The sequence below is a fragment of the Coffea arabica genome, chromosome 1e, assembly GCF_036785885.1.
Source record: "Coffea arabica cultivar ET-39 chromosome 1e, Coffea Arabica ET-39 HiFi, whole genome shotgun sequence".
In the NCBI taxonomy this organism is placed as follows: Eukaryota; Viridiplantae; Streptophyta; class Magnoliopsida; order Gentianales; family Rubiaceae; genus Coffea; species Coffea arabica.
In genome coordinates, this window is record NC_092311.1 from 40,799,419 (window position 1) to 40,823,839 (window position 24,421).

The window sequence follows — 24,421 nt, forward strand, 5'->3', positions numbered from 1 at the left end:
ATTCTCTATGTAATCCTGATAGCTCTCGTAAGTAGAGTAATCCTTGAGCACACGAGCTACGGTCTTCCATGGCGTCAAACAAGTCAACAATGATCTGAATTCTCCATTCGTTCCTCCATCACACGCATTTATTGGTCCAATATATCTTTTCATCGCCACTCTTAATTTATTCCTGTCATGAAATTCAAAATTTTCTGGTATAACAAAGTCAATCTCACTAACAGGAATTGAAGAATAAGAGTCAGGAGAATATTGATTAAGGAATGGAGGAGATGTCACCGCATTTGAAAATTGTTCAGTGTATTCATTCACTTGAACGAGTTGATCCTGGAGTCTCATTTCTTGCACTTCAACTTCCTTTTCAACTGCATCTTTAGATCTGTTTCCTTGAAACTCTTGCAGTTCCATGTCATTTGGCTGGATAATCGCACTCTCATCTTCTTCAAGGTTGATATTGATTTGTGAGGGTAATTCTTCACAAATGTGAGAAGCCAATTGCGTTATCTTGGACGTCAATAGATGCACTTGATCCGCCATGTTACGAATACTCGTTTGTGTCTCCTGATGAAATCGATATGTATTAGCAGCTAGTAATTCAATGATTTCTTCAAGAGACATACCTGACATGGATGATGGTTGTTGAGACTCTTGCTGTTGAAAATTCATTGGTCCGGTCGCATAATTAAAATTGGAATTATCCCACCATCCTTGATCATACATGTTTGGGTAAGGGTCATACCGCGTTTGAAATCGAGGTGAAAAATTTTCAAAAAGTATCAATTGGTGCACTTAGATTATCTTGAAATGCGGGGCATATGTCAATTGAATAACCTGAGGCAAAATAAGTTTCACAATTTGCAACAGCCCATTGATCATTAGGAAAAACACGAGTCTCATAACCCCATTCAGGAATAAAGTCTAGTCTATCATCAAAATACGGAATGTTAGCAGCCATAAACTATATAAAAAAAAGAGAAAAATAAATAAAAAATGAAAACAAGATGAACTCAAAAAGAAACAAATTAATCTGGCACCAGTCCCCGGCAACGGTGCCAAAAATTGACAGGTTGTCAGCCTGTGCAATAATAAAACCTGCTCAACTAAAATTAATTTCTGTAGATAGTGGTAAGTAGGGTCGAATCCACAGGGACTGGGTATAACTGTTTCTTTTCAAATCCACAGTAACAAAGGGGGTGTTTTTGTGCAGAAGGTGACAATCAAAAAAATTCAAATAAAATCTAAGAAACTACTAAAAATTAAATAACAATTTACTAAAATCAAATGAATAATAATTAAGGCTCTAGCCAAGAAATAACTTCAGCAATGGTTCACCTAATTGATTATCGATGCAAAACCAATTCCAATTATTTACTAATAAATAGGTTACAACCGTTAAACAAGCGATGACAGTCAACCCCTCCTTACTGTGTCGGTGATTAAGGTACGCCCGTTAATCACTGCCCTAATTGAAAAATAATCCTAGGTACGCCCGTAAGATTTAATTCCCCAATTGCCTTATGTTTAGAGGAGCCCTATTCTAATCAAATAACACACTACCAGGGTTATTTTAGGTTAGCCCGCGTATTTCCCTGACACAAATCCAATCATGTCAGTTGTCACTATATCAAGGTAATTAAACAATTACGGATTTAATGCCCTAATTGACAATAGATTACCAAATTAACTAATTATCCGGATCCAAGACAATCAATTAATTGAGCAACCATAAGCACTGTAATCAAAGAATATGCGAATACCATTAAATAAAAGAAAAAGATAAAATTAAATCAATCTCACAATTTTTAGGTGAACCAAAACCTCCATAGTTCCTTGGCTAGAAAAGGAGATTTAATTCATCTCTATGGAGAAAATCCCATGCAAAAATTCAGCAGTAATTGTCGAGGACATTCTTCTCTATATGATAAAGAAATCCGAATAATTAAAAATGAGAGGAAAAGTACAAAGTCAAAAGGAATGCTATTGTCTTCTCCGTAGCCTCTAGCCAGAGGCTTACGGGAATAACCCAAAGTGAAGGAACCCTACGCCTCCTCAGTCTGTTGCTTTATTTTGTTTCTATCTTGCGGCCGACCCTATTCCCAAAAGCACTAGAGTCCTAATCAAATTTTGACTTTCTTCTTTCCCGCTGAGCCGCCAAATTGGCCTTCGTTGTGGTATTTTCGTTCTATTCCCTAAAATAAATACAAATTACGAAAAGTGAGTAGAATCTAATAATTAATCCACATCAGGTTAGGTAATAGGGGAAATTAATAATAAAATAAATGATAAAATCGCAACCTATCACAAATATTCATGAGAGACCATAATGTTGTCAAGAATTTGCCTACTAGGGATGAAAGTAGATTGATTTTTGCAAATACAGCAATGCAAGACACCTTTGAGCCTATTAGCTAAGATTTTAGCAATGATTTTGTACATGGTATTACAGAGACTTATGGGTCTAAACTGGTTCAGAGATGTAGGATTTAACACTTTGGGGATAAGAGTGATCACAGTATGATTAACACTCTTTAAGAGGTGACCAGTGTGAAAAAATGTTTGGATAGCATATACCACTTCTGTTTTGATGGTAGTCCAGAATTTTTGAAAGAATAAAGGTGACATACCATCAGCCCCAGGAGCTTTGTCCGGGTTCATAGAGAAAATTACATATTTAATTTCTTCTTCCAGCACTGGTTTTAACAGATTTTCATTCAGATCATCAGTGATAGAGTGGGGTATACCATCCAGTACCTCAGTTAAGTCTCCTACTTCATTGCAGTTCAGGAGGTTCCTATAGTAATCCGCAATTTCATTACTAAACTCCTCCTCGCTCTCAGTCTAAGTACCATCGTCTCGCTGAAGTTTGTTCAGTCTATTTCTCCTTCTCCTACCTTGTACTGAGGCATGGAAATATTTTGTGTTTTTGTCACCATCCTTAAGCCATTGTATCCTTGATTTCTGATGCCAGTGTTGTTCTTCCTCTTTGTATGCATCCTTTAACTGAATCTTTAGGGATGCTACACGTCCCTTTCTGGTGCCCCCATGTGATTGCCGCAGTTCACTCAATTGGTTTTTAATGTGCTCAACCTTCTGCCTTGAGTTTGTTTGGAATTGGTTCTTCCATTTTAGGAGAGCTATACGGCAATTCTTAATCTTTTCTGCACATGAAACATCCTAGATCCATACGTTTCCTGCTGCCAAGCAACCCTGATCACCTCCCCGATGTCATCTCTTTTTAGCCACCTCTTGTCAAAATAAAATCTCTTATTCCTCTGACTAGAGTTCCTCGTTGTGTTAATCATCATAATGCTGTGGTCAGAAGCATAAGAATCTATGTGCCTGCAATTTACATCCTCATAAACCTGTGCCCAAGAAAAGCTACAAAGTCCCCTATCTAGTCTTTGCTTGACCTCACCCGCATCCTCCCAATTGTTACACCAAGTCCAAGGGTGTCCAGTGAAGCCAATATCCATCAATTGATTCCCATTGATGAATTGTTTAAAGTCCTGAAAATTTCTTTCCTCTCTACATGTACCTCCCCATTTTTCTTCGTTGGATACAATATCATTAAAGTCTCCAGCTACAACCCATCTTTCCCCCCCCCCATAGACTTTTCCTTTTTTCTATGACCTTCCACTGTCGTTTCCTAACCTGATGGTCACAACTCGCATAAATTCCTACAAACCACCAATCAGAATTAGCCTCCATATCCTCCACATGCGCCTCTATGGTGAAGGCAGTCATCAGTACCTGAACAATTTTCACTTCTTCCTTCCATAGAAGAGCCAAGCCTCATGCCTTGTTCATGGCTTCAAAAACAGCCATCTCATCAAATCTTAAAATGTTCTTCACTTTTTCCATGTATGTTGTCCTATTTTTGGTCTCACTTAAAAACACCATGCTTGGAGAGAAGAGGTTATTTACCTCTCTCAGCTGGGAAATTGTCAAAGGGCTCCCCACTCCTTAACAATTCCACACCTGAACCCTCATTTGCACTCTGGGGTCCAACTAGGCATGGACCCTTCTCCCTCACAACCATTCTTCTCAGAACCTCCAGCAACTTCAATCTTATACTTTTTCAAGTCGTGCACATCAGCCCCAGCGCTCTCCATAACCTCATCCATTTCATTACTTTTTCTTTTCCCTTGGTTTTTCAAATCCCCCAAGTTGATGCATATTCCTTTAAGAGCCTGTCTTCTTTTACTTGGTGACCTCAGAGGCCTTTGAATCCTTTTGTTCTGTTTTTTCACTACCTCTTGCTTCCTACCTGTACTACCCTCATCAACCTGCATTAGTATAGCCTCTGAGTGTCCCTCCTCAGGACCTGGCTTCAAGACCTGCTGGCCTCCCTTCTCCCCCTGAATATGATCAAGCTCGCTACCCATAATCATCATATTTCCTCTATCCTGTTCCTTTCCAGCATTCACATCGGCATGCATATTTGGTTCCGCTCCAGATGATGGTTTTGGAGCTCCAGATTCTGCAATTCCCACCAAGTTTGGAGAGAATACTATATTTGTAGATGGTTTAGGCAAAGCCTCTGTCGGAGTGGTTGTTTGGTCCACTTGCTGTGTTACTGCAATTGGTGTCTCATCCAAACCTCCGGAAACATCACTGCCCGCAGTCTCCCCCCTCTCCTTCTCTACCCAATCCCTATTCTGGTAACTCCAGTGACGTCTTTGGGGGTTAAAAATTACTCCTGTTTGTTTTTTCTAGGGAGACATCTTCCCATTTGCATTCCCTACCCTCATCCAATTTCCATATTGGTTATCCTTTTTCCCTTCAATCCCACTCAAAGACGTTCCACATGATCTCTCGCTGTGTCCTATTCTTCCACAGCTATAGCAAAAATCCGGACATCTCTCATACTTAAAGTGTACCCATTTAACTCCCCCTACCACCTTAATTGTTGTCCCTCTCAGAAGAGGTTGTTCAATATCCACCAGAACAGCTATCTTCAAGTGCCTTCCTTCTTTTCCCCCTGTTTGTGGTATAATGACATCCCTAATCTGATTAAAAACGGATCCTATCTTTTTGCCAACGTCCTTTGAAATCCAGTGAATTGGGAGGTTCCAGACTTGCACCCAGAATGGAGCAAGTTTAAAGGCTTTTTCATCATCCTCTATTCCTTCGTACCACATGTTGACCACCATTAATTGATTATCCAAAATCCAAGGACCTTCCTTAGCTATTCTATCCCTATCACTTTCCTTAGGCAAAATGAATTGGAACAGGTTCGACCCGAGCTCCGCCACAGTCAAATCCTTTGGGTACCCCCAAGCTGCTATAACAAAATTCTTAACTCCCGTATAGTTAGCTACCTTCTCACCCACAATCTTCCCTATCAAGCTGCTTTGGCATTCCTTTAAACCTGAGGATAGCTCCTCTCTCCCCACATCTGTTATCTGCAACTCCTTGATCGATAATTTGAAGCTTTGCAAAATCTCAACAATATCCTCAGCCATGGAACTTAACCTGACGTAATGCTGGTATACCTCTCACCCCCCACACCAATGATCTCAAAGAAAATCGAAAAAGCCACAAAGGAAAATCGAAAAAATATGCTTTTCTCTAGGTAAATGGCAAACTGGTAGGCAACAAAAACAAAAAGAAAAAAACAGAGCACAATGCACCTACTTCTAATGCACCTACACTACCAGACAAGGTAAGATGAGAAAATGGCAGTTAGCTTACTTGTCTGCTGTGGTAGCCACACCGATTGTACTGCTTGTTCATGCTTTGATCTGGTTCCGTGAGTGATATTTCCCGGATCAAGATCTAAAGTGTTGATTCCTCAGAACTAGTTCACCTCCTCTAATCATAAGAACTCCTTCGGTAAACAGTGACTCTTCAGCTCCTACTTACTAATAATAGAATCTGGCAATGATTCTCATTCAATGCTAGTTTTACTGCTTGAAAATTGGCTAAAAGTTAAAAAGGTTGCACCTTTTTGGGCATTTAAGAGCTACCACAAAGGGAAGAGATGCTCTCTTTTAAGAGCTACCACAAAAGGGCACCTTTTTGGTCACTTGGTGCTAGATAGTAGAATCCAATAAATTGAAGTGAAGTGGCTCCATTCTTTGGTACCTGTACTAAACCTTTTCCTTTTTATAATTAATTTATTATGAAATTTAATCTTTTCCTCTTTCCAATTATCTTATGCTCTTGTAAAATACATTTCTAGTATCAAAATTGTGATATTATACTATATTTGTAGTATATTTTTCTCAAGACAAATAATTTGACATGTATAAAGTATTTTATTGTTTAATAAGTGTGTATCATTTAAAATTGTGATTCCATACTTTATTTGTGGTTCAAAGAAATACTAATATAATGCATATAAAATTTGGCATACATATAATTTATTATGATAATTTGCTAGAGTTGTATATAACTTATGAAATGTGAATTAAATTCAGGTTTGAAATTTATTCTCCATGGGTAAGTCAACAACAATTGATGCATTTTTTAAAAGAAAAATTATTGAAGATCAAAAGCACAAGGAGAGTGATGCTACTCCATCATCTATTCTTAGTGAGAGTTTGGTTGTTGAACCTGACGGGTTTTTACTACAAGTGCAAGTTTAATCCGAATTTATACCCGTTTGATTGCAAGTATACAGGCCAAAATTGTAATGTATGGTATGTATCAGTCGATCCCACGAGGAGCAACTTAAAACAATTACTAGATCCTTATTTTCTCTATTATTTAAACTTATGATGAATTTGAGCAGAGAAATTATATTACTACTATCTATAAATCTGATTTAATAAAAACTAGATGCAAATGGAGAAATTTCACTAAAGATTAAATCTAGAGATGTAGATTCCACTTATGGCACAAAAAATCTAAATGAATGATCTTAATACTTGTTATTACTCTTGTTTAACCAGGGATTCATTTCCAAAAATACCAAAATCACATTCTCATGATAATAATGGTCTAGAACAGCTTAGTTTTTCCTAATCTCTTGGTAAATACTAAGTCTGTTCTTATACACCATTTGAATGTATTTCTATTCTCAGGAACATACAACTCAAGCTCTACTCATGTTAATCCATTGTTTTTACCATTTTTCAATGAGTAAAAATAACTATAAACCTGCTATTGGTGATCAAACAACAACAAGTAATCCAACATACAGAAGTAGACAAGTTAATACAAGATATAACAAGTATAAATCACATTCAATTCATATCACTTGGCCATAAGTTTCATCTACTCCCTAGATAAAGGAAATTAGGTATTCATGAATGATAAAACACTCATAATTTCATTAATGTAAAACATCATAAATTACAAGTACAAGAAGAGTGAAGAAAATCTTAGCCAAGCAATGGTGAAGCTTTCCAAAAATCTGCTATGTCTTGCAGTAGATGATTACAAGATGAATCCTCCAAGAGTTCCTGCAAAATTTACTAGCTAGAGAGTGTTTGCTATCAGAAAATCTGGCTACGTATGGATTGTCCATACCTCCCTATTTTTCTCTATAAAAACTGCTCAAAAGCTTGGTCAAATTTCCACCTCTTGATTCCCAAATCTGAGATTTGTTAAGATAGTCAATAACCAACTTGAAAATAAGCCACCTTTCTTGCCCTTTTGTCTTCTGAAGCATGTGCACCGAATTCCCTTGCATCTTATTGCTAGAAAGTAATCTGAACACCAGAGAAATGGCTGAGCAAATTGCAGAATTTCGGCTACAAAACGCGCCTACACAAAACGCAGCTTCAACCCACATTTTGTCGACTCGCGTTTTCAACTCTGCATTTTTGGCCTAGTTTCAACTGCTATTTTCTCTATGATGGAGGCCAAACTAGCTTTTGTACAAAACACAAAAGTTGTAGCCCTTTGATTTAGCTTTTCAATTCTTCAAGAATCATCCAAATCGGAGATTTGTAGCCTGAGATATGATCGAAATACTATCACCTGGTCAAACCCCTGTTTCAATTTTCGACCACGGAATGCAGCTTCTGTATTCCGACTTTTTGTCCATGAAAACAGCAGAATTGGATTTCGATGTCACATAAAAATTGTAGGTCTCTTTCTTAGCTTTAAAATGGTATAAAGATCACCTCAATCCGATAAGTGTAACTCCAGATATAGTCGAAATACTAAAGAGTGTCAAAACTGTCATGAACCGCACTTCTTCACTTAAACGTTTTTCACTTCATTTCTCTTTTTTACCACTTGAATTGAGCACCAATTATCTAATTTTCACCTCATTTGACATCCTTTGGTGATTGGATCATTTACCTGCAAGAATATGAAGTTTTTACCATTAAAATCAATAGAAATGCCATATTAGCCACTTTTACAAAAGTTGTATATTTTTACCAAAACCTAGTTATTTTAGTTATAAAACTAAATAATCAAACCAAAATTAACTAATAAAATGTACTTAAAAATATGTAAAATAAACTCTTATCAGAACCTCCCAAAAAAGTTTGAAGAGTTGAACTTGAAAAGATTGATATTGCTTCTTTGGAACGTGATCCCGGAAAACCTGTGTTTTAAAACTCGGCCAAGTGTCCGGTCTGAGTCATGCTTAAAAACCGGGTAAGTAAAAATCCGGTCAAAAACCGGGTCTGACTAGGTTTGACCGAAAAAATCGGATTTTCCAGTTCAAACAGTTTTTTTTAAAAAAAAAACTCAAACTTTTTCAATATTATGTTTTGACCCCTAGATTGTTAAAAAATATTAATATACCTCAAATATTTCATACTTTATCAATTTTTTCTTAAATTTTGGTATTATTTTTCAATTAAGTCCATAATTTTAATTCTAAACTTGTTAATGCTCATTAAATAATATAAATTGTTAATTGATTGTTCTAATTTCTTTGTATTTTCTTGTTAAATATATTTAAAACATCTAATATATATGAATATACCTTTATTAATATTAACATGTTATTAGGTATTTTACCTATAATATTTTAATTTTTAAATAATTTTTATTTATGACGTCATCCGGTTCAACCCCTATTGAACCCGGTTGCACGCATTGACCCCTGATCCCTGAGTTTGACCGAGTCGATACCCGGTCCGATTCTGAAAACATAGCGAAAAACCTCCACCTATATGGAGCTATCCTCTTAATCAACAAGATGAAATTCGTCGAGCTTATATCAATTAAGGGCCATATCAAGTTAAGCTTGAAAATTACCCTTCAAGTGGTTCAAAGAAACATGTTCGTCATTTTTGTAGCTCTTGGTTTGCATTGTTTCCATCTTGGCTTGAATATTCTCCATCAATTGATGCTACTTTTTGTCTTCCATTCTATCTATTTAGTAAGCCGAATGGACGAGTTGAATTAAGTGCATTTGTTCTTGGTGGCTTTAACAATTGGAAGAAGGTCAATAATGGAGATAATTGTGCTTTCTTACGACATGTGGGGAAAAGTCCTAACTCATTTCACAGAATTGCGGTAAAAGCATGCAATGATTTGATGAATGCTTCTCAACACATTGGAACTTTCATTGAGAAACAAAGTTTTGAGCAAGTTGAGATTAATCGATTAAGGCTTCAAGTTTCAATTGATGTAGTGCGATGGCTTGCATTTCAAGGTTGTGCCTTTCGAGGATGAGATAAGAGTGAAAAATCTCTTAATCGTGGAAACTTTCATCAACTTATTAAGTTGTTGGCTTCGTATAATGATAAGGTAAGAATGATTTTCTTCTAGCTTTGCATTCTTTCTTGAATTTATATAATATCCATGCTTTAAAGAAATCTTTTAAATTCATAATATGCTTCCATTTAGTTATTATCTTTATAAAATTATAATTATGCTCTATTAATGGATAGGTTGCAAATGTTGTTCAAGAAAATGCTCCATCCAATGCCTCCTATACATCTCATGAAATTCAAAAGGAGATTCTTTATATATTTTCCAATAAGGTTAGAAAAGAAATTTGCCAAGAGATTGGAAATTCAAAATTTTGCACTATAGTTGATGAAGCTCGTGATGAGTCCAAAAGAGAGCATATGGCTCTTGTTTTGAGATATGTAGATAAGGAAGTATGCATCCGTGAACGGTTTTTTGGTGTTATTCATGTCCGTGATACTATGGCTTTAACTTTGAAGGAAGGTATTTTTTTCTAGGGTTAAAAACAAAAAAGCCCCCTGTGATAAGCCTAATACACAGAAAAGCCCCCCATGGTTTCCAAATATACAACACGACCCCTTATACTTTGAACTAAATTGTAAAGGTGACGGAATCCGTTAAACTTAACGAAAATGGTCAAAATGACCAAAATACCCTTATATAATTAAACAAAAGAGAGCTCAAAAAAATCATTTGTTTTATTTTTTAAGTAGAGAGAATTGAGAGTTAAGGGGTAGAATAGGTATATTTCATAAAAATTAGGTATAAAAATTTTTTTTAGGTTCCAATAAGTCATTTCCGTTAAGTTTAACGGATTCCGTCACCTTTACAATTTAGTTCAAAGCATGAGGGGTCGTGTTGTATATTTTGAAACCATGGGGGGCTTTTCTGTGTATTAGGCTTATCACAGGGGGCTTTTTTGTTTTTAACCCTTTTTTCTACTCTCTCTTAACATAATTTGGCCATTCATAACATTCGTGGACAAGGGTATGATGGAGCTATGAGAGGTGAATGGAATGGCTTGCAAGCTTTAATTTGCCATGAATGTCCATATGCCTATTACATTCATTGTTTGGCCTATAGGCTTCAACGTGCTTTAGTTGCAGCTTCTAGAGAAGTAGCTTCTGTTCACCAATTCTTCTCCAATTTAGTTTTCATTATCAACATTGTTCTGCATCTAGCAAACGTAATGATGAATTAAAGGAGGCTCAAACAATTGAAGTTGCTACTAAGATTGCTAATGGTGAACTTGAAATTGGAAGGGGGCTTAATCAAATTGGCACTTTAAAACGAGCTCGAGATACTCGTTGGGGTTCTCATTTGGATTCTATTTCTAGTTTACTGAAAATGTTCAATGCTACTTGTGTGGTTTTAAGTAACATTGCAGCAAATGGAGGAGATGCAAATTTTGCTTTGAATCAGTTGTTATCCTTTGAGTTTGTTTTCACTTTGCATCTTATGAAAGACATTATGGAAATTACTCATCTTCTTTGTATAGCATTGCAACGTAAATCTCAAGATATTTTGAATGCAATGCATCTTGTCTCAAGCACAACAAAGCTACTGAAGAATTTTCGAGATTCGGGATGGGATGATTTCTTGGTGAAAGTTAAATTATTTTGTGAGCAACATCAAATTGATATCCCGGATATGAATGCTCAATATATTGCAAGACGTGGTAGATCTCGAAGTCATCATAATGAGATTAGTGTGGAGCATTATTATCAAGTGGATATATTTCTTGCAACAATTGATTATCAATTGCAAGAGTTACATAGCAGGTTTAATGATCATACCGTGGAATTGCTTGTTTTGAGCACTGCTTTAGATCCTAGAAATGGATTTATGCTGTTCAAGATTGATGATATTTGTAAACTTGCAGAGAAGTTCTATCTGAATGATTTTATGGAGCAAGAACCAGTACGTCTAAGAATAGAACTTCAACATTTTGAGCTCGACATTCCAAATCATCCTGAATTGCAAGAATTATCTGGTATTCATGAGTTATGTCAAGGCTTGGTGAAGACAAGAAAATCAGTGATATCTCCTCTTATTGACAGATTGATTAGACTTGTTCTTATTCTTCCTGTATCAATTGCAACTACAGAGCGGGCATTTTCAATTATGAAAATAATCAAGACAAAGCTCCGAAACACGATGGAAGATCATTTCTTGAATGATTGTCTAACTGTGTATATAGAAAAGGAAGTTGTTGAAAATTTAGCAGTGATTCAATCATAGATGATTTTTGTTATGACTGTACCGCATATTTATGAATAGACATACCTTTATAATTAAATTTAATATTTGATATTTTTAGATGTCATATATTTAAATAGAAGAAAATTATTTTGAACATAATATATTAAGATAATTTTATTAGGAAAAAATTTTGGCCCCCCCCCAAAAAAAATCCTGGCCCCGTCACTGATTATATCTGATTATATTTAATTAAAAGCTTAATGGTACTACACACAAATGTCAAACATTAGTTTTTTTTTTTTACAAGGAATAGTCATAATTCTGTAAAATCTGATTGCATTTGAAACTGTATAGGCCCATAAAGCTATAAGCCAACAAACATTTTTTAGGAAATTCACTGAGATCAAATAGCTTTTAGAAATTAGGCGAGTGTAAAACTGAAAAGCATTTGAAAAAAATGGTATAAATAGTTAAAAGAATAGTGCAAGGAAAATTATTTCTATAGTGTGAAAAAATAAACTTGGAATTGCAAAAAGTTAGAAGGAAACCCCCTAGATATTTAGGGCTTCAAAACTTCATATTCGTGTTTGAAATAATGGTAGAATGGGAGAGTGTGGATTTAGCTCCACCCTTAGATTCTTATAATCTCATACAGAATTTAATTCCCTATGTGATTTATCATTTATATATACTCGAAGCTTGCTTATAACCATTGCAACAAATTGTACGCATTAAAAGTTAATTCTTGATCATCAGCAAAATTCAATAACAATGTCTTCGTACACTGTTAGGAATATATGGATTTGAATGTAAATTGAGTATTTGTTTTCTTTCATTATCATCTATAGATATCACAAATGAATATGTTAACTTAGCATTTTGATACATCAAGATCAGATCTTAATTACTCAAGTCGCTACTGGCCTGTGTGGAAGGAATCTCAAGTCTATTGGCTTGGGAGGTTTTCACTTTCTAATAATAATAGACCTGTACAATTCCACAAAGCAATGCATTTATGAGTCAACTAATGACTAGAATACTAAAGTTGATTGATTTCGTATTTTGCGGGTAATCCTTATAAATGAAGAGTAAGTTACCCGTTGCCAAGGTCAGAGTTCAAATTTCAATTCTAACAAATAAGTGAATATTTTCCTCACTATATATAGGTTGTTATTCCCATCCTTTTGTGAGTTATTGTTGAATTATTTGTGATGATGTTCCAAGTGTAGATCGTTTGTATTATCCCAGTGGATTTCGATTGTAATCATGTGTACCCTTATTGAAACAAAAAATAATAATAATAATAATGTATGCAATAAGGAAAGGCAAAGGAGGAAAAAATTGGAAGTAATTGTCATATACATTTTTTTATAAAAGTGTGTATGTTGACCAAAATTTTAATATCTTCTACAGATATCACAAAATAAATGTTAAATTAGCTGGTTTTGATATGTCATGATCAACACTTAATTGGTCAAGTCGTTCTTCTTTTTTTTTTTTTTTAACTATCAATTTTGGAGTCCACGAATTGAAGTCGTCTGTGAAATTTTGTTACTAATTAACTGGCCCGAAAACTGCTAGGTTTTCAATGTTAGCATTGGGTCTAACGACGCAAGCATCCGAGTTCTTACTGCATGCATGTAATTTTTTCTTGCAAGGGTTTACAATACTTGGAGCTTTGACCAAAAAAAAAAAATTTTTTTTTGTTTGAGCAAATGACAACTTTTATTGATCATCATCATCGGAAGATATCTGTCGCAAATATTAGGATACACTAACCAGGAAGTTTACACCAGGCCGTGACGAGGCTTTGGAGTTTGTTGCGATTTCATTGTGAAGCAGTTGGAGAAATTTGTTACTACTTCAAAATTTAAGCTAAAATTCTACTTGTCACTATTGTCAAATTACTATAAATTATGACCGGTGAAAATGAACTCTCGAGTCAGCCCCTATCTCTCTCTCTCTCACTCTCTCTTCATTTGTATATGTGTGTGTGTATATATATATATACACACACACTCACTACCAACTGCCAAATACATGTGTAATACTCCATATGTATGAATGTATATTCTTGGTAGTTGGTGCATGCATGGTATATTAACTAGCACCCGAATGGACTTAAACAATTGGCATAACCGACATTTAGTACGAGGTATCCATCAATCAAGAACAAGAACGTTAGCTTGAGGGCCCCCAACAAAAACAAAATGGATCTTGTTGCTGATGATTGCAAGCAGGATTCGTTACAACGTCGTTTTCTCCGGTCTGAATGACGAGTTTTGGGCAACGTCTCTCACCAATGTACTAAATTTTACTAGTAGTAGTTGAAAGGATCAAATTTGACTACGAAAGTAAACTCAACTAGATGTTGAAACTTCCAAGATCAGAAAAACAACGCTTGCTGAAAGATGAGAAGATATAGCATCCGGAAACTGTTAGACGGGAGGAACTCGGTCTTATAATTGTTTGAGGCGTTTTTTTTTTTTTTTTGGTATTAAAAGGGACTATATATTGAAAAAAAACTTAAGTTATATGGAGGAAAGGCGTTTGAGGACAAAAAGAAATGCCTCTTGAACTAAAATTATGTATGACTTCTCTTCTCTACACGTCTAATTTCAACTCTTTTTTTCCCTCTCTTCTGGAAGTTCCATCTTGACTTGAGTTCTGAGTGCTTGTTCTTGATTAATTTTTGGTTACTTTTTCCGTAGTTATTGTTCTTGAATATATTCTTCTTGTTAGCCGCAATTGGTGGTAATATGAAAACCAAGTGATAGTGCATTCTCATTCGATATTTGTTCATGAAAAAACAAGAAAGTTTGTCGCCTAATAATGGTAACAAGGAAAAGAAAGATTATATGAATATATGGCCATTTACAATCCATATTAAAGTCGTACCTTCGTCTAGTAGTTTTGGGGTCTAGGGTTGAAGAGGTCCGAAAAATTATTGATAGGGGGAAACATCACGAGAAAATCTATCAAAGAGCCCAATAGTTTTGGGGTCCAGGATTGAAGAGGTCCGAAGAATTATTCATAGGGGAAAGAGCCCAATATGTAAATTAGAAACCCAACTCTAACCCAAAACCTTAAGCCATTAGGTCTCGGGTCCTTACTTACATATTAATCGTTCTTTCTCTATTTTTACTCAACAACGCAATCCCATCTTATCACCTACGATCAACTCTTCTTCCAAATATGGACCCACTCTTCTTCAACATTCAAACTGGATTTTTGGACCTCCCTTGGCTCCATCTCAAACCAATATGTAAGTTAGGAACCCAATTTGATAGGGGGAAATACCACGAGAGAGTCTACCAAAGAGTCCAATACGTAAGTTAGGAACCCAACTCTGACCCAAAAACTTAAACCATTAGGTTTCGGGCTCTTACTTACATATTAATCGCTCTTTCTCTATCTTTCGAACCAATGTGGGACTAACCCTTTACTCATGAATCTAACAAATTATGAGTCAATTGACTTGGGAGGTTTCGTTTAATAAACCAGTAGAATTCCACGAACGATACTTTAAAAGTTTATAAATTCACCTAGTAATGAAATCAAATACACACCACCAACCTGTGAATCAATTTTGCATTGGAAGTTTTAGAAGTGAGAAGAAAATGAAGCTATTTTATTTCTTCATTTTATTATCCATGATGAATTTATGTGATGCCTCAAGCAAGAAGACTCAGGTCAGGAAAACGTTGAGCAGTTCAAAGAAGATCCCTGTCAAGTCCATCAAGGTTATTCCTTCTTCGCTCACTTTAATATTCATGGTGCCTGTGTTCATGTTCTTGTGTACACCTACGTACTTGTTTTTCTATGTCTTGTTCTAATTTCTTACATAACAAATTGAAATATTTAAGTGCGCTGTCCACATTTTTAGGACTCACGTACATGACTAACTGATGCATGATTGTTTTAAATGGCAGAGCCCTGATGGTGATATTATTGATTGTATCAACATTTATCATCAACCAGCGTTTGATCATCCTTTGCTAAAAAATCATACCATTTTGGTGAGCCTTTCTATCCCACCCAAAAGCAAGACAAGGGAAAAATCTCTACAAGTAAAAATTTTATGTATTTTTTGCACGTTGCAGATGAGGCCTAGTTTGCAGCCTCGGAAAGGACCAATTGGTGGGGGTGAACCATTCAAATCCAATTCTCATGGCCAAGAGGATAAAAACCCAATTAATCAGTTATGGCAGTTGGGTGGGAGATGCCCTGAAGGAACTATTCCTATTAGAAGATACCAGAAAGCAAGATATGCAAAGAAGGAGCACAGAAACTTTCCCCAGCTCGCTGACTTTTCCAATCACGAGGTGCCCTAAACAACTGGAAATTTGCTGTGTACCATAAACAATACGAGTCTTGTAGAATTTTTTTTTTTTTTTTTTTTAGGTGTTGATATGCATGACAGAATCACTTGAAACATCTACTCATACTATATCTTTGCTAGAATTTTGTAGCAACACACGCATGCATCTTTACATATATAGGTTTAATACTTGGTGTCTGCTAATTTTCCTTTGGAGTATTATATATCAAAATTCCTTTAACAGGAAGGTAATTTTTGAGTTTGTTTAAATCTCTCTCATTTTTAGCTTATTAATTTTGTCGATTTCTCATTTTCTTTTTTCTTCAATTCTTTAGTATGCATTTGCATATGTCCAAAGTAACAAGTTTTTGGGAGCAAAGGCAACAATAAACCTTTGGCAACCCCAAGTTCAGGGCAGTGGTGAATTTAGCTTGGCTCAAATATGGGTTCTTGCAGGTGCTGATTCAGCTCTGAACAGCGTTGAAGCTGGTTGGACGGTACTTCTTCCCTATCATAAATAGTCAATCAGCAATTCAACAATAAACACATCTGGCCATGCATGTGCCTTGAACTTTATTGTCTACTTATTTCGTTTGTTAATATATATAATAGGTATATCCAAGTCACTTTGGAGATAGCAACACAAGACTTTTCAATTACTGGACTGTAAGTCACAAAATATTATCAATCCTAATGCAAATATAATATGTTTGCCTGAGTCTAAATTTTTATCATATGTATGTATCAAAATTTGGTAATGCTAACAGCGTGATCGTTATCAATCCACTGGGTGCTACAACTTGGAATGCCCTGGCTTTGTTCAAACCAGTAATTCAATTGCATTGGGTGCCACCATTTCACCAGTTTCTACCTATCATGGTGCTCAACATGAAATCACCCTACATATCTTTAAGGTAATGACAGCCAAAATTGATTAAGATCCCAGCATATTATGTACAACAAAACCCTAATTTTTTTTTCTGGGATTTGGAAAAACTCATAATATAGTGGTATAATTTTGTTTAGGACCCAAAGAAAAATGTGTGGTGGCTACAACACGGGAATGACGATGTAATTGGTTATTGGCCTGCTTCCTTATTTAAAGACCTAGCAGACAGTGCTTCACTAATTGAATGGGGTGGAGAGATAATAAATAATGCTCAAGGTGGGCAACACACCACAACTCAAATGGGCAGTGGCCATTTTGCTGAAGAACGAGCTAGAGGGGCAAGTTACTTCAAGAAACTTCAAGTAGTTGATCAATCCAGCACCTTAGTCCCTCCTGGTGATATCAAAGCTGTAGCTACGAAGCCGAATTGCTACAACATAGTACCTGGAAAGAGTGATAATGCCGGAGATTACTTTTACTTTGGTGGACCAGGAAGAAATCCTAAGTGTCCATGACCAAAAACTAATAACCCCATGCAGATGTTCTTTCTTCTGGACTCCAAAATCGAATGTTATAAAATAAATTTCTAAGTTGTTCAGTTTTTGTTACATTAACCAGTTTTCTTTTCTCCATTTCCCGTCATATGATAATTGACTTTTTATATTTATCGAGAGATTGTTGGAGCAAATACGGTCCAGTAACATATACATGAAGGATCCATTGCTATCAAATTGAAAATTTCTTCCTCAAAGTGAAAAATGATTCGTTATAACCAAAATCTTTTTTTTTTCCACATCTTTACAGGGGAATGAAGATGATTTTTTTTTTTTTTTTGCAATCACTTCGCAACCTAACATGCTGCATTCATGTATGAGATTCAAATGTTAGCTTATTCATTCCATGTTCTATTATCAAATTAAATGCCAATATCCTACTTTAAACTCTATTTCCATTTTTGCTGGATATGACGTTTTCAGCTGTCTGAATTTTCTTGAGGAACGATTCCATTATCGGGAGATGTCTTTGGGGCTATGTAGCATACTGGATCTCGTATGTCTTACTAAAAGGTTAAAAAAGCAAAATAGTTTTCTATTAACTATTGTAAAATCCATTACGTCTTATCCCATTATTTTCTTTGTTTATTTGGAAAAATTTTATGATACATTTTAGTATTTCGGTTATTAGCACTATATTTATTTCTTCTTTGGCTGTCCAAATATGTTTCGAATTCTTTCTTTGATGCATAAATTAAAAGAGTTGCATCTTTTGATTAATTGTTTAAGTTCCATGTATAGTGACTCAAATTGGTTAAGTAACTTTCAGCTGCACAGATTAAAATGAATAAACGAAGGTGGAAAAAGAACATAGTTCAAAGACAACATGCATGGTACATCTATGCAATTGAAATGTATACCTAATTAGAAACTAAATATCTTCTTTTACATTATATCAAGTCAAAGATACATAATTAAAAAGGAAGTAAAACTCGAGATATGAAAGTAGAATAAAAAAATGTCTCCCCATGTGAGGAAAATAATAAATACCAAATTATACATTCTTTGACGAAATTACTACAATTGAACAGCAGTCCAAAGGATTGAGTTATCAATTTAAATATATTTCATTGTTATATGTAGAAATTAATCTTTACAAGAATCATTTTAAACGTCTCTCGCATTTTTTCAAATGAATATTGTCATCCTTCACTTTTAAAATAGTAAATTTACGTTTCTTACCTAGGTTTAAAATAGTAAATTTAAACTAGTAAATTTAAAATAGTAAACTAGTATAATGTCATCCTTCACTTTTAAAATAGTAAATTTAAAATAGTAAATCAAGTCCATAAATTTTGATTCAATCTAAGTTTTCGATCATTTTTTACCTTGTCAAATGGCTGCATAACTTAATTATACTGAACCAACATTTTTTACTGTGATTTGAGATAGTTATATACTGGATGGATTTTTGTTAGGACCAAAACAGGGCGTGTGGTGGTTACAATATGGAATGACAGTCACAAAGTGAGATTAATAACGTTCATTGGGCTACAAACTTCTGACTAGGAGACTTAAGTTTAGGATTTTCTTTTTCTATGGTTTCGACCTTAGTTATTTTCAGCACTAGATATGCGCCTCATTGATAAATTAAGTAGATTTCATTTTTATATTAAAAAAAAAAGTAAAATGATACATTGATCATCTCATGTCTCTTGACAGAGAAAATTGTGCTTACAGGACCATTTGCATTTGCTAGAATTCCTATTGCACCTGTACTGATGTTTAAGAGTGGAGTTTATTATTATTGTTTTTATAATTGTTATCATATATGTGTCTGTCTGTATCTGATTATATATGCCTAGAACTATATCCATCAACCTGTACTAATGTTGAACGAGTAATGAGATTCTAGGGATTTATTCACGTTCATTGGATATATTTATCACTGATAGAGCAATTATTAGACATATTTTACACTATTATTCTGTCCTAATTTTGGCTACTCATGATGCTAAGAATTGAGAATTTGCTCATATTTCATATTTGTATGAATTATAGATGATTGGCGTTAAAAGTAATCTCTTGAGACAAATTTTCAGAAGACCCTTCATCTCAGGACGTGACCACGCCAGAAAAGGTAGATGTTGCCGAAAAGGCGGATCCGCGGGACCAATAGCAGGAGACCCAATTAAGAAACCCGGTCTACGTGGACCAGATGCGTAAGATCAAAGCCCTTGGACAAAAAGCCTTGTTCCTAATGCTTTTCTCCTGTGGCGGCTATAAAAGAATAGAAAAGCCAGATTCACAATCAATCAATACCTTAGCTTTAGTTTTCTTTTCCCAGATCTGTCAGACGCTTTTTCCCTTTTTCTTTCTTCTCTTCGGTAGCAATTAGAATAGGCCAAGCGGCTATTTTCCTTTTGACTTTTACGCTTGCTCTGGACAATTTCGGTTAGCCTTTTGCTTTGTAATTGCGGCTCCAAAACGAAGGTGGAGTCAGGGCATTCTCGGTTGTTTCTTCACTTAACTCACCTTCCCCAATTCTTCGGCAATTAATTGAATGAAATCAATCAACTCATGCGAGCTTGATACGATGAGGAGCGGCTAATTTTCTCCTCTACCCAAAGGTCAACGTGAAGGCGCGGTCCATAATATCTGTGAGATCTAATCGAATCTTCATTATTTCTTTCAATTTGTTGCTATTCGTGCGTTTCCTGAATTAATTGTTCATGGGTATTTCATTAATTGAATATCAACGGTCGGGTATTTGATTTAATTTAATAGCCTACTGTTACATTGACTAAATTGAATCCGTAATTGTTCGTTTAGTTGATACCTAGTGACAACCACCATAATTGGCTTTATGTTGGGGAAACGTAAGATCTAGTTTAAATAAACCCTCTTAGCGTGTTTATTAGTTAGGGTTGGGTTCTTCTAGTGTTAATGCAATTGGATAATTAAATTACTACGGTCGTACCTAGGGTTGTTATCTGGTTAGGGAAGCAGTCAATGGTCGTACCTTGACTGTCGAAAAAGTAAGGAAGAACTGGTTGTCAGAGTTTGTTGATAACTATAACCAACCTAGTAATGAATGGATGAAATATCTTTGCATCGATGATCATTTAATTGGACCGTGCCTGAGTAGTTGATCCTTTGGGTAAAACTTCATTAATTGCTACTTTTAGTAACTTGTGCTTTGTGAATTATTTTTGAATTTAGTTTGCTTTATTTTTATTCTTATTTTTTATTTGCCTCGCATTAAAAATCCCCCAATTTTATTCTATTGACTTGGAAAGAAATAATTTCCTACCCGCTTCCTGTGGAATCGACCCTACTTGTCATTGTATGCAAAATTAATATTTTTATAGACAAATCTGGTATATCGGATCAAGCAAACTCTTCGAAAATAGGGTGAATCAAGTAACCCATTGCACACCTAAGGTCCCTGCTCCAGTACTTGGATTTGTTTTATAATTAATTGTGGTGGTAATTAGGACTTTTTAGTAATTATTATTGCACAGGTTCGGCACTTGTCAATTTTTGGCGCCGTTGCCGGGGAGCTGGGGTTTGGATTATTTGTTTCTTTTCAAATTCAGCTTTTATTTTATTTTATTCTATTCTTCTTGGTATTTTTGCTAATTTATGCCTCGTTCTTCTCGCACAGGTGAATTGATATACGACCTTGAGGTTGAGAAGGCAGCGCGTAGGCGGAGGCAAGAGACCAAGAGACGAAAAGAAGGGCACTTATTTATTGCAAACGAGTCAGTGGAAGACGAAATAAGCATGGCCAACACCCAAACATTAAGAGAGCTGGCTGCCCCGGAGCTGACTCACCAGCCCTTATGCATCACATTCCCTACTTTGGCTGAGAATACCGCTTTCAAACTGAAGTCGGGGTTGATTCACCTCTTACCTTCTTTCCATGGTCTCTCTGGTGAAAAACCCCACAAACACGTTAAAGAGTTCGAGGTGGTTTGTTCTAGTATGAAACCCCCTAGGGTCACTGAAGAGCAAATTAGACTGAGAGCCTTTCCGTTCTCTCTCAAAAATGCAGCTAAAGATTGGCTGTACTACCTACCAGCAGGTAGTATTACCACATGGGCACAGTTAAAGAAGAAGTTTTTGGAAAAATTCTTCCCTGCATTCCGGGCTGCGAGTCTGAGGAAGGAGATCTGCAGCATTAAACAGTATCCCGGAGAGTCCTTCTATGAATATTGGGAAAGGTTTAACAAGTGCACTAGATGCCCGTAGTATCAAATTAGTGAACAACTGTTGATCCAATACTTCAATAAAGGACTCCAATCAACTGATAGGAGCATCATTGACGCTGCGAGTGGGGGAGCACTGGCAAACAAGACAATGAAGGAAGCGTGGGAGCTTATCGAAGCCATGGCAGAGAACTCCCAGCAATTTGGCTTCCGTGAGAGCAACCCTACCCGTAGAGTCAACGAGATAGAGACTTCATCCATACAGCAACAACTGTCAGAGTTGACGTTTGTTGTTAGGCAATTAGCCATGAGAGACACGCCGCAAGTGAAAGTATGTGGAATTTGCACGAGTATGGACCATTGCACGGACACGTGCCCCATTTTGCAAGAGAACGGGGCGAAACAGGTAAACATGGCCGGAGGCGTGCCCGCACCCCGCAGGCAGTATGACCCGTACTCCAATACGTACAATCCGGGCTGGAGGGACCATCCCAATTTCAGTTATGGTAACAAGCCACAGAATTCATTTTCTAATCGTCCACCAGGATTCCAACAACCGTGGCAACCAAAGGCTCAACCCTCATCCTCTAGCTCAGGAAATTCTTTGGAAGAAATTGTCAAGAGTTTAGCAACAACCACCACTCAGCTCCAGCAAGAGACTAGAACCTTAGTCACGACCACTGCTCAACTCCAGCAAGAGACTAGGTCCCTGGTTGCGAGCTCTACTCAGTTTCAACAGGACACCAGAGCGGGCATGAAAGACATGGAGACTCGAATGAGCCAAATGGCAACTGCCATTAATCGCCTGGAGTCCCACGTCTATGAAAAATTACTTTCGCAGCCTGAAGAAAACCCCAAAAATGTAAGTGCCATGACACTGAAGAGTGGCAAGGAACTGGAAGGGCCTAAAGTGAAAAATCCAAAAAGCAGAAATGAAGAAGAAATCGAGAAGGAGATGGAAGAAGACGAGCGCATTCGCAAAGTGTCTAAGGTAACATCTATTCCTTCGATCCCTATTAAATCTCATCTAGCTCCTTTTCCTTGCAGGTTGGAAAAGACAAAGAGGGCAGAAAGGGAAAAAGAAATCCTGGATGTGTTCCGCAAAGTTCAAGTAAACATCCCCCTATTGGACGCGATCAAGCAGGTACCCAAGTACGCAAAATTCTTGAAAGACTTGTGCGTTAACAAAAGAAAGCTAAAGGGTGATGAGAAAGTGATGGTAGGAGAGAATGTATCAACTGTGCTTCAAAGGAAACTCCCACCCAAATGCGGGGATCCGAGTATGTTTACTATTCCCTGTAAGATTGGCCATTCTAGTATCAAAAATGCCATGATAGATTTAGGGGTTTCTATTAATGTGATGTCTAAGTCAATCTATGATTCCTTAAATTTAGGACCTTTAAAAGAAACGGGGGTAATAATTCAATTGGCTGATCATACATGTGCTTATCCAGATGGGATAGTTGAGGATGTTTTAGTGCAAGTAGATGGATTAATTTTTCCTGCTGATTTTTATGTGCTTTACATGGATGATAGAAGTGCCCCAAATCCATCACCAATTGTATTAGAAAGGCCATTCTTGAGTACTGCCCAGACTAAAATTGATGTTAGTAAGGGTACTCTCACGATGGAATTTGATGGAGAAATAGTCCATTTTAATATTTTTGATACAATGAAACATCCTGTTAACTCTCATTCTGTGTTTGCTATTTATACCACTAATTTCCCTGTGCAAGAATTTTCTGAGTTTGTTTGTAGGGGTAAATTCAAAGCTGCTGCGAACAAGTACCATAGGATGAAAGCAATTCATGAAGTGAAAATGGAGAGAAAATTTAGAAAAAAAGTTGCACTCAATGGCTATGTGGATCCTGGAGGAGGGCCACCAATTACAAGAAAAATTCAAATACATCCAGACTAAAGAGTGGTGTTATGTCTAGCCAAAGACATTAAAGAAAGGCGCTATTTGGAAGGCAACCCAAGGACTACAGTATTAGTTGTTGTCATTTTTGTACTTTGTGATTTTTCAATTCTATTTTTCTATTTTAACTGTTTTTGTGGTGATTAACAGAAGACTAAACTTTACAGGGCGTGCCCACGCCTTACAGGGGTACGCCAGGTGCACTATACAAGTTGGGGGACTATCAGTTTCAAGGCGTGCCTACACCTTAGAAGGGAATCTTTTAGACATTATTGAGACGCGATGGTCAGAAGATTATAACCTCCAAAACGTGCCCACGCCTTCTAACCTTGGCGACAACGAAAATCAAACGTGACCAGGACCATACTTTTCTACTTTTTATTCTTCTTTGTCTAGTCTTTTCCAATCCCTTTCCAATTGTTTTTCTCTTAGTTTCCCAAGTTCCCCTCCTTGCCTACCACCGCTCTCTCCATCACACCACTGCTTCAAAAATCTCTCTCTTCCATCGCACGCCGACTTCCTTGAGCCACCCATCGCCCTCGACAGCCCACACCAGTTCCAGCCTTCTTTCTCTCTCTCTGTCGATCCACCAGCGCGCAGACGCATCCCCAGAAACGTAAAGCTCCCACAGAAGCGACCTTCGCGTGCGACAGGCAGCTCAACAGCTCGCCCAGTAGCCGCGCGCCATTTCCCCCGCGCACGACCAACCTCTGCAGCGCACATGCCGTGCGCGCCGCAGTCGCCTTAGTGTCTCGCTGCACCCTCTCGGTAGTCAGGGAA

General features: G+C 36.6%; 3 protein-coding genes across 3 annotated transcripts; all 3 read left to right on the forward strand.

The window, feature by feature from the left end:
• The first annotated feature begins 5,483 nt into the window (after nt 1–5,483).
• On the forward strand, nt 5,484–11,847 carry LOC140017141 (uncharacterized). Its single transcript, XM_072071475.1, has 3 exons — nt 5,484–5,489; nt 9,807–10,036; nt 10,788–11,847. Exons 1-3 carry the CDS (start codon nt 5,484–5,486, stop codon nt 11,845–11,847), a joined length of 1,296 nt encoding a protein of 431 aa, XP_071927576.1.
• Nucleotides 11,848–15,391: 3,544 nt separating this feature from the next.
• LOC113694717 (protein neprosin-like) lies at nt 15,392–17,626 on the forward strand. Its single transcript, XM_072072435.1, has 7 exons — nt 15,392–15,551; nt 15,741–15,827; nt 15,912–16,133; nt 16,465–16,626; nt 16,742–16,795; nt 16,897–17,043; nt 17,156–17,626. The coding sequence occupies exons 1-7, from the start codon at nt 15,429–15,431 to the stop codon at nt 17,531–17,533; spliced, it is 1,173 nt and encodes a 390-aa protein (XP_071928536.1). The 5' UTR covers nt 15,392–15,428; the 3' UTR covers nt 17,534–17,626.
• Nucleotides 17,627–21,157: 3,531 nt separating this feature from the next.
• LOC113694701 (uncharacterized) lies at nt 21,158–23,996 on the forward strand. Its single transcript, XM_027213557.1, has 5 exons — nt 21,158–21,738; nt 21,829–22,714; nt 22,868–23,003; nt 23,118–23,339; nt 23,809–23,996. The coding sequence occupies exons 1-5, from the start codon at nt 21,158–21,160 to the stop codon at nt 23,994–23,996; spliced, it is 2,013 nt and encodes a 670-aa protein (XP_027069358.1).
• Nucleotides 23,997–24,421: the final 425 nt, after the last annotated feature.

Bases quoted from the DNA above. Each gene is read 5' to 3' on its own strand.
- LOC140017141 (XM_072071475.1), top strand. The intron at 10,037-10,787 runs GTTTTTTGGTGT...TTCTGCATCTAG, and splicing joins GAAGTATGCATCCGTGAACG to CAAACGTAATGATGAATTAA.
- LOC113694717 (XM_072072435.1), top strand. From the start codon at position 15,429: ATGAAGCTATTTTATTTCTTCATTTTATTATCCATGATGAATTTATGT. The intron at 16,796-16,896 runs GTAAGTCACAAA...TAATGCTAACAG, and splicing joins GACTTTTCAATTACTGGACT to CGTGATCGTTATCAATCCAC. The intron at 17,044-17,155 runs GTAATGACAGCC...AATTTTGTTTAG, and splicing joins TCACCCTACATATCTTTAAG to GACCCAAAGAAAAATGTGTG.
- LOC113694701 (XM_027213557.1), top strand. From the start codon at position 21,158: ATGCCTCGTTCTTCTCGCACAGGTGAATTGATATACGACCTTGAGGTT. The intron at 21,739-21,828 runs GTTTAACAAGTG...ATCAACTGATAG, and splicing joins TTCTATGAATATTGGGAAAG to GAGCATCATTGACGCTGCGA. The intron at 23,340-23,808 runs GTACTCTCACGA...TAAACTTTACAG, and splicing joins TAAAATTGATGTTAGTAAGG to GGCGTGCCCACGCCTTACAG.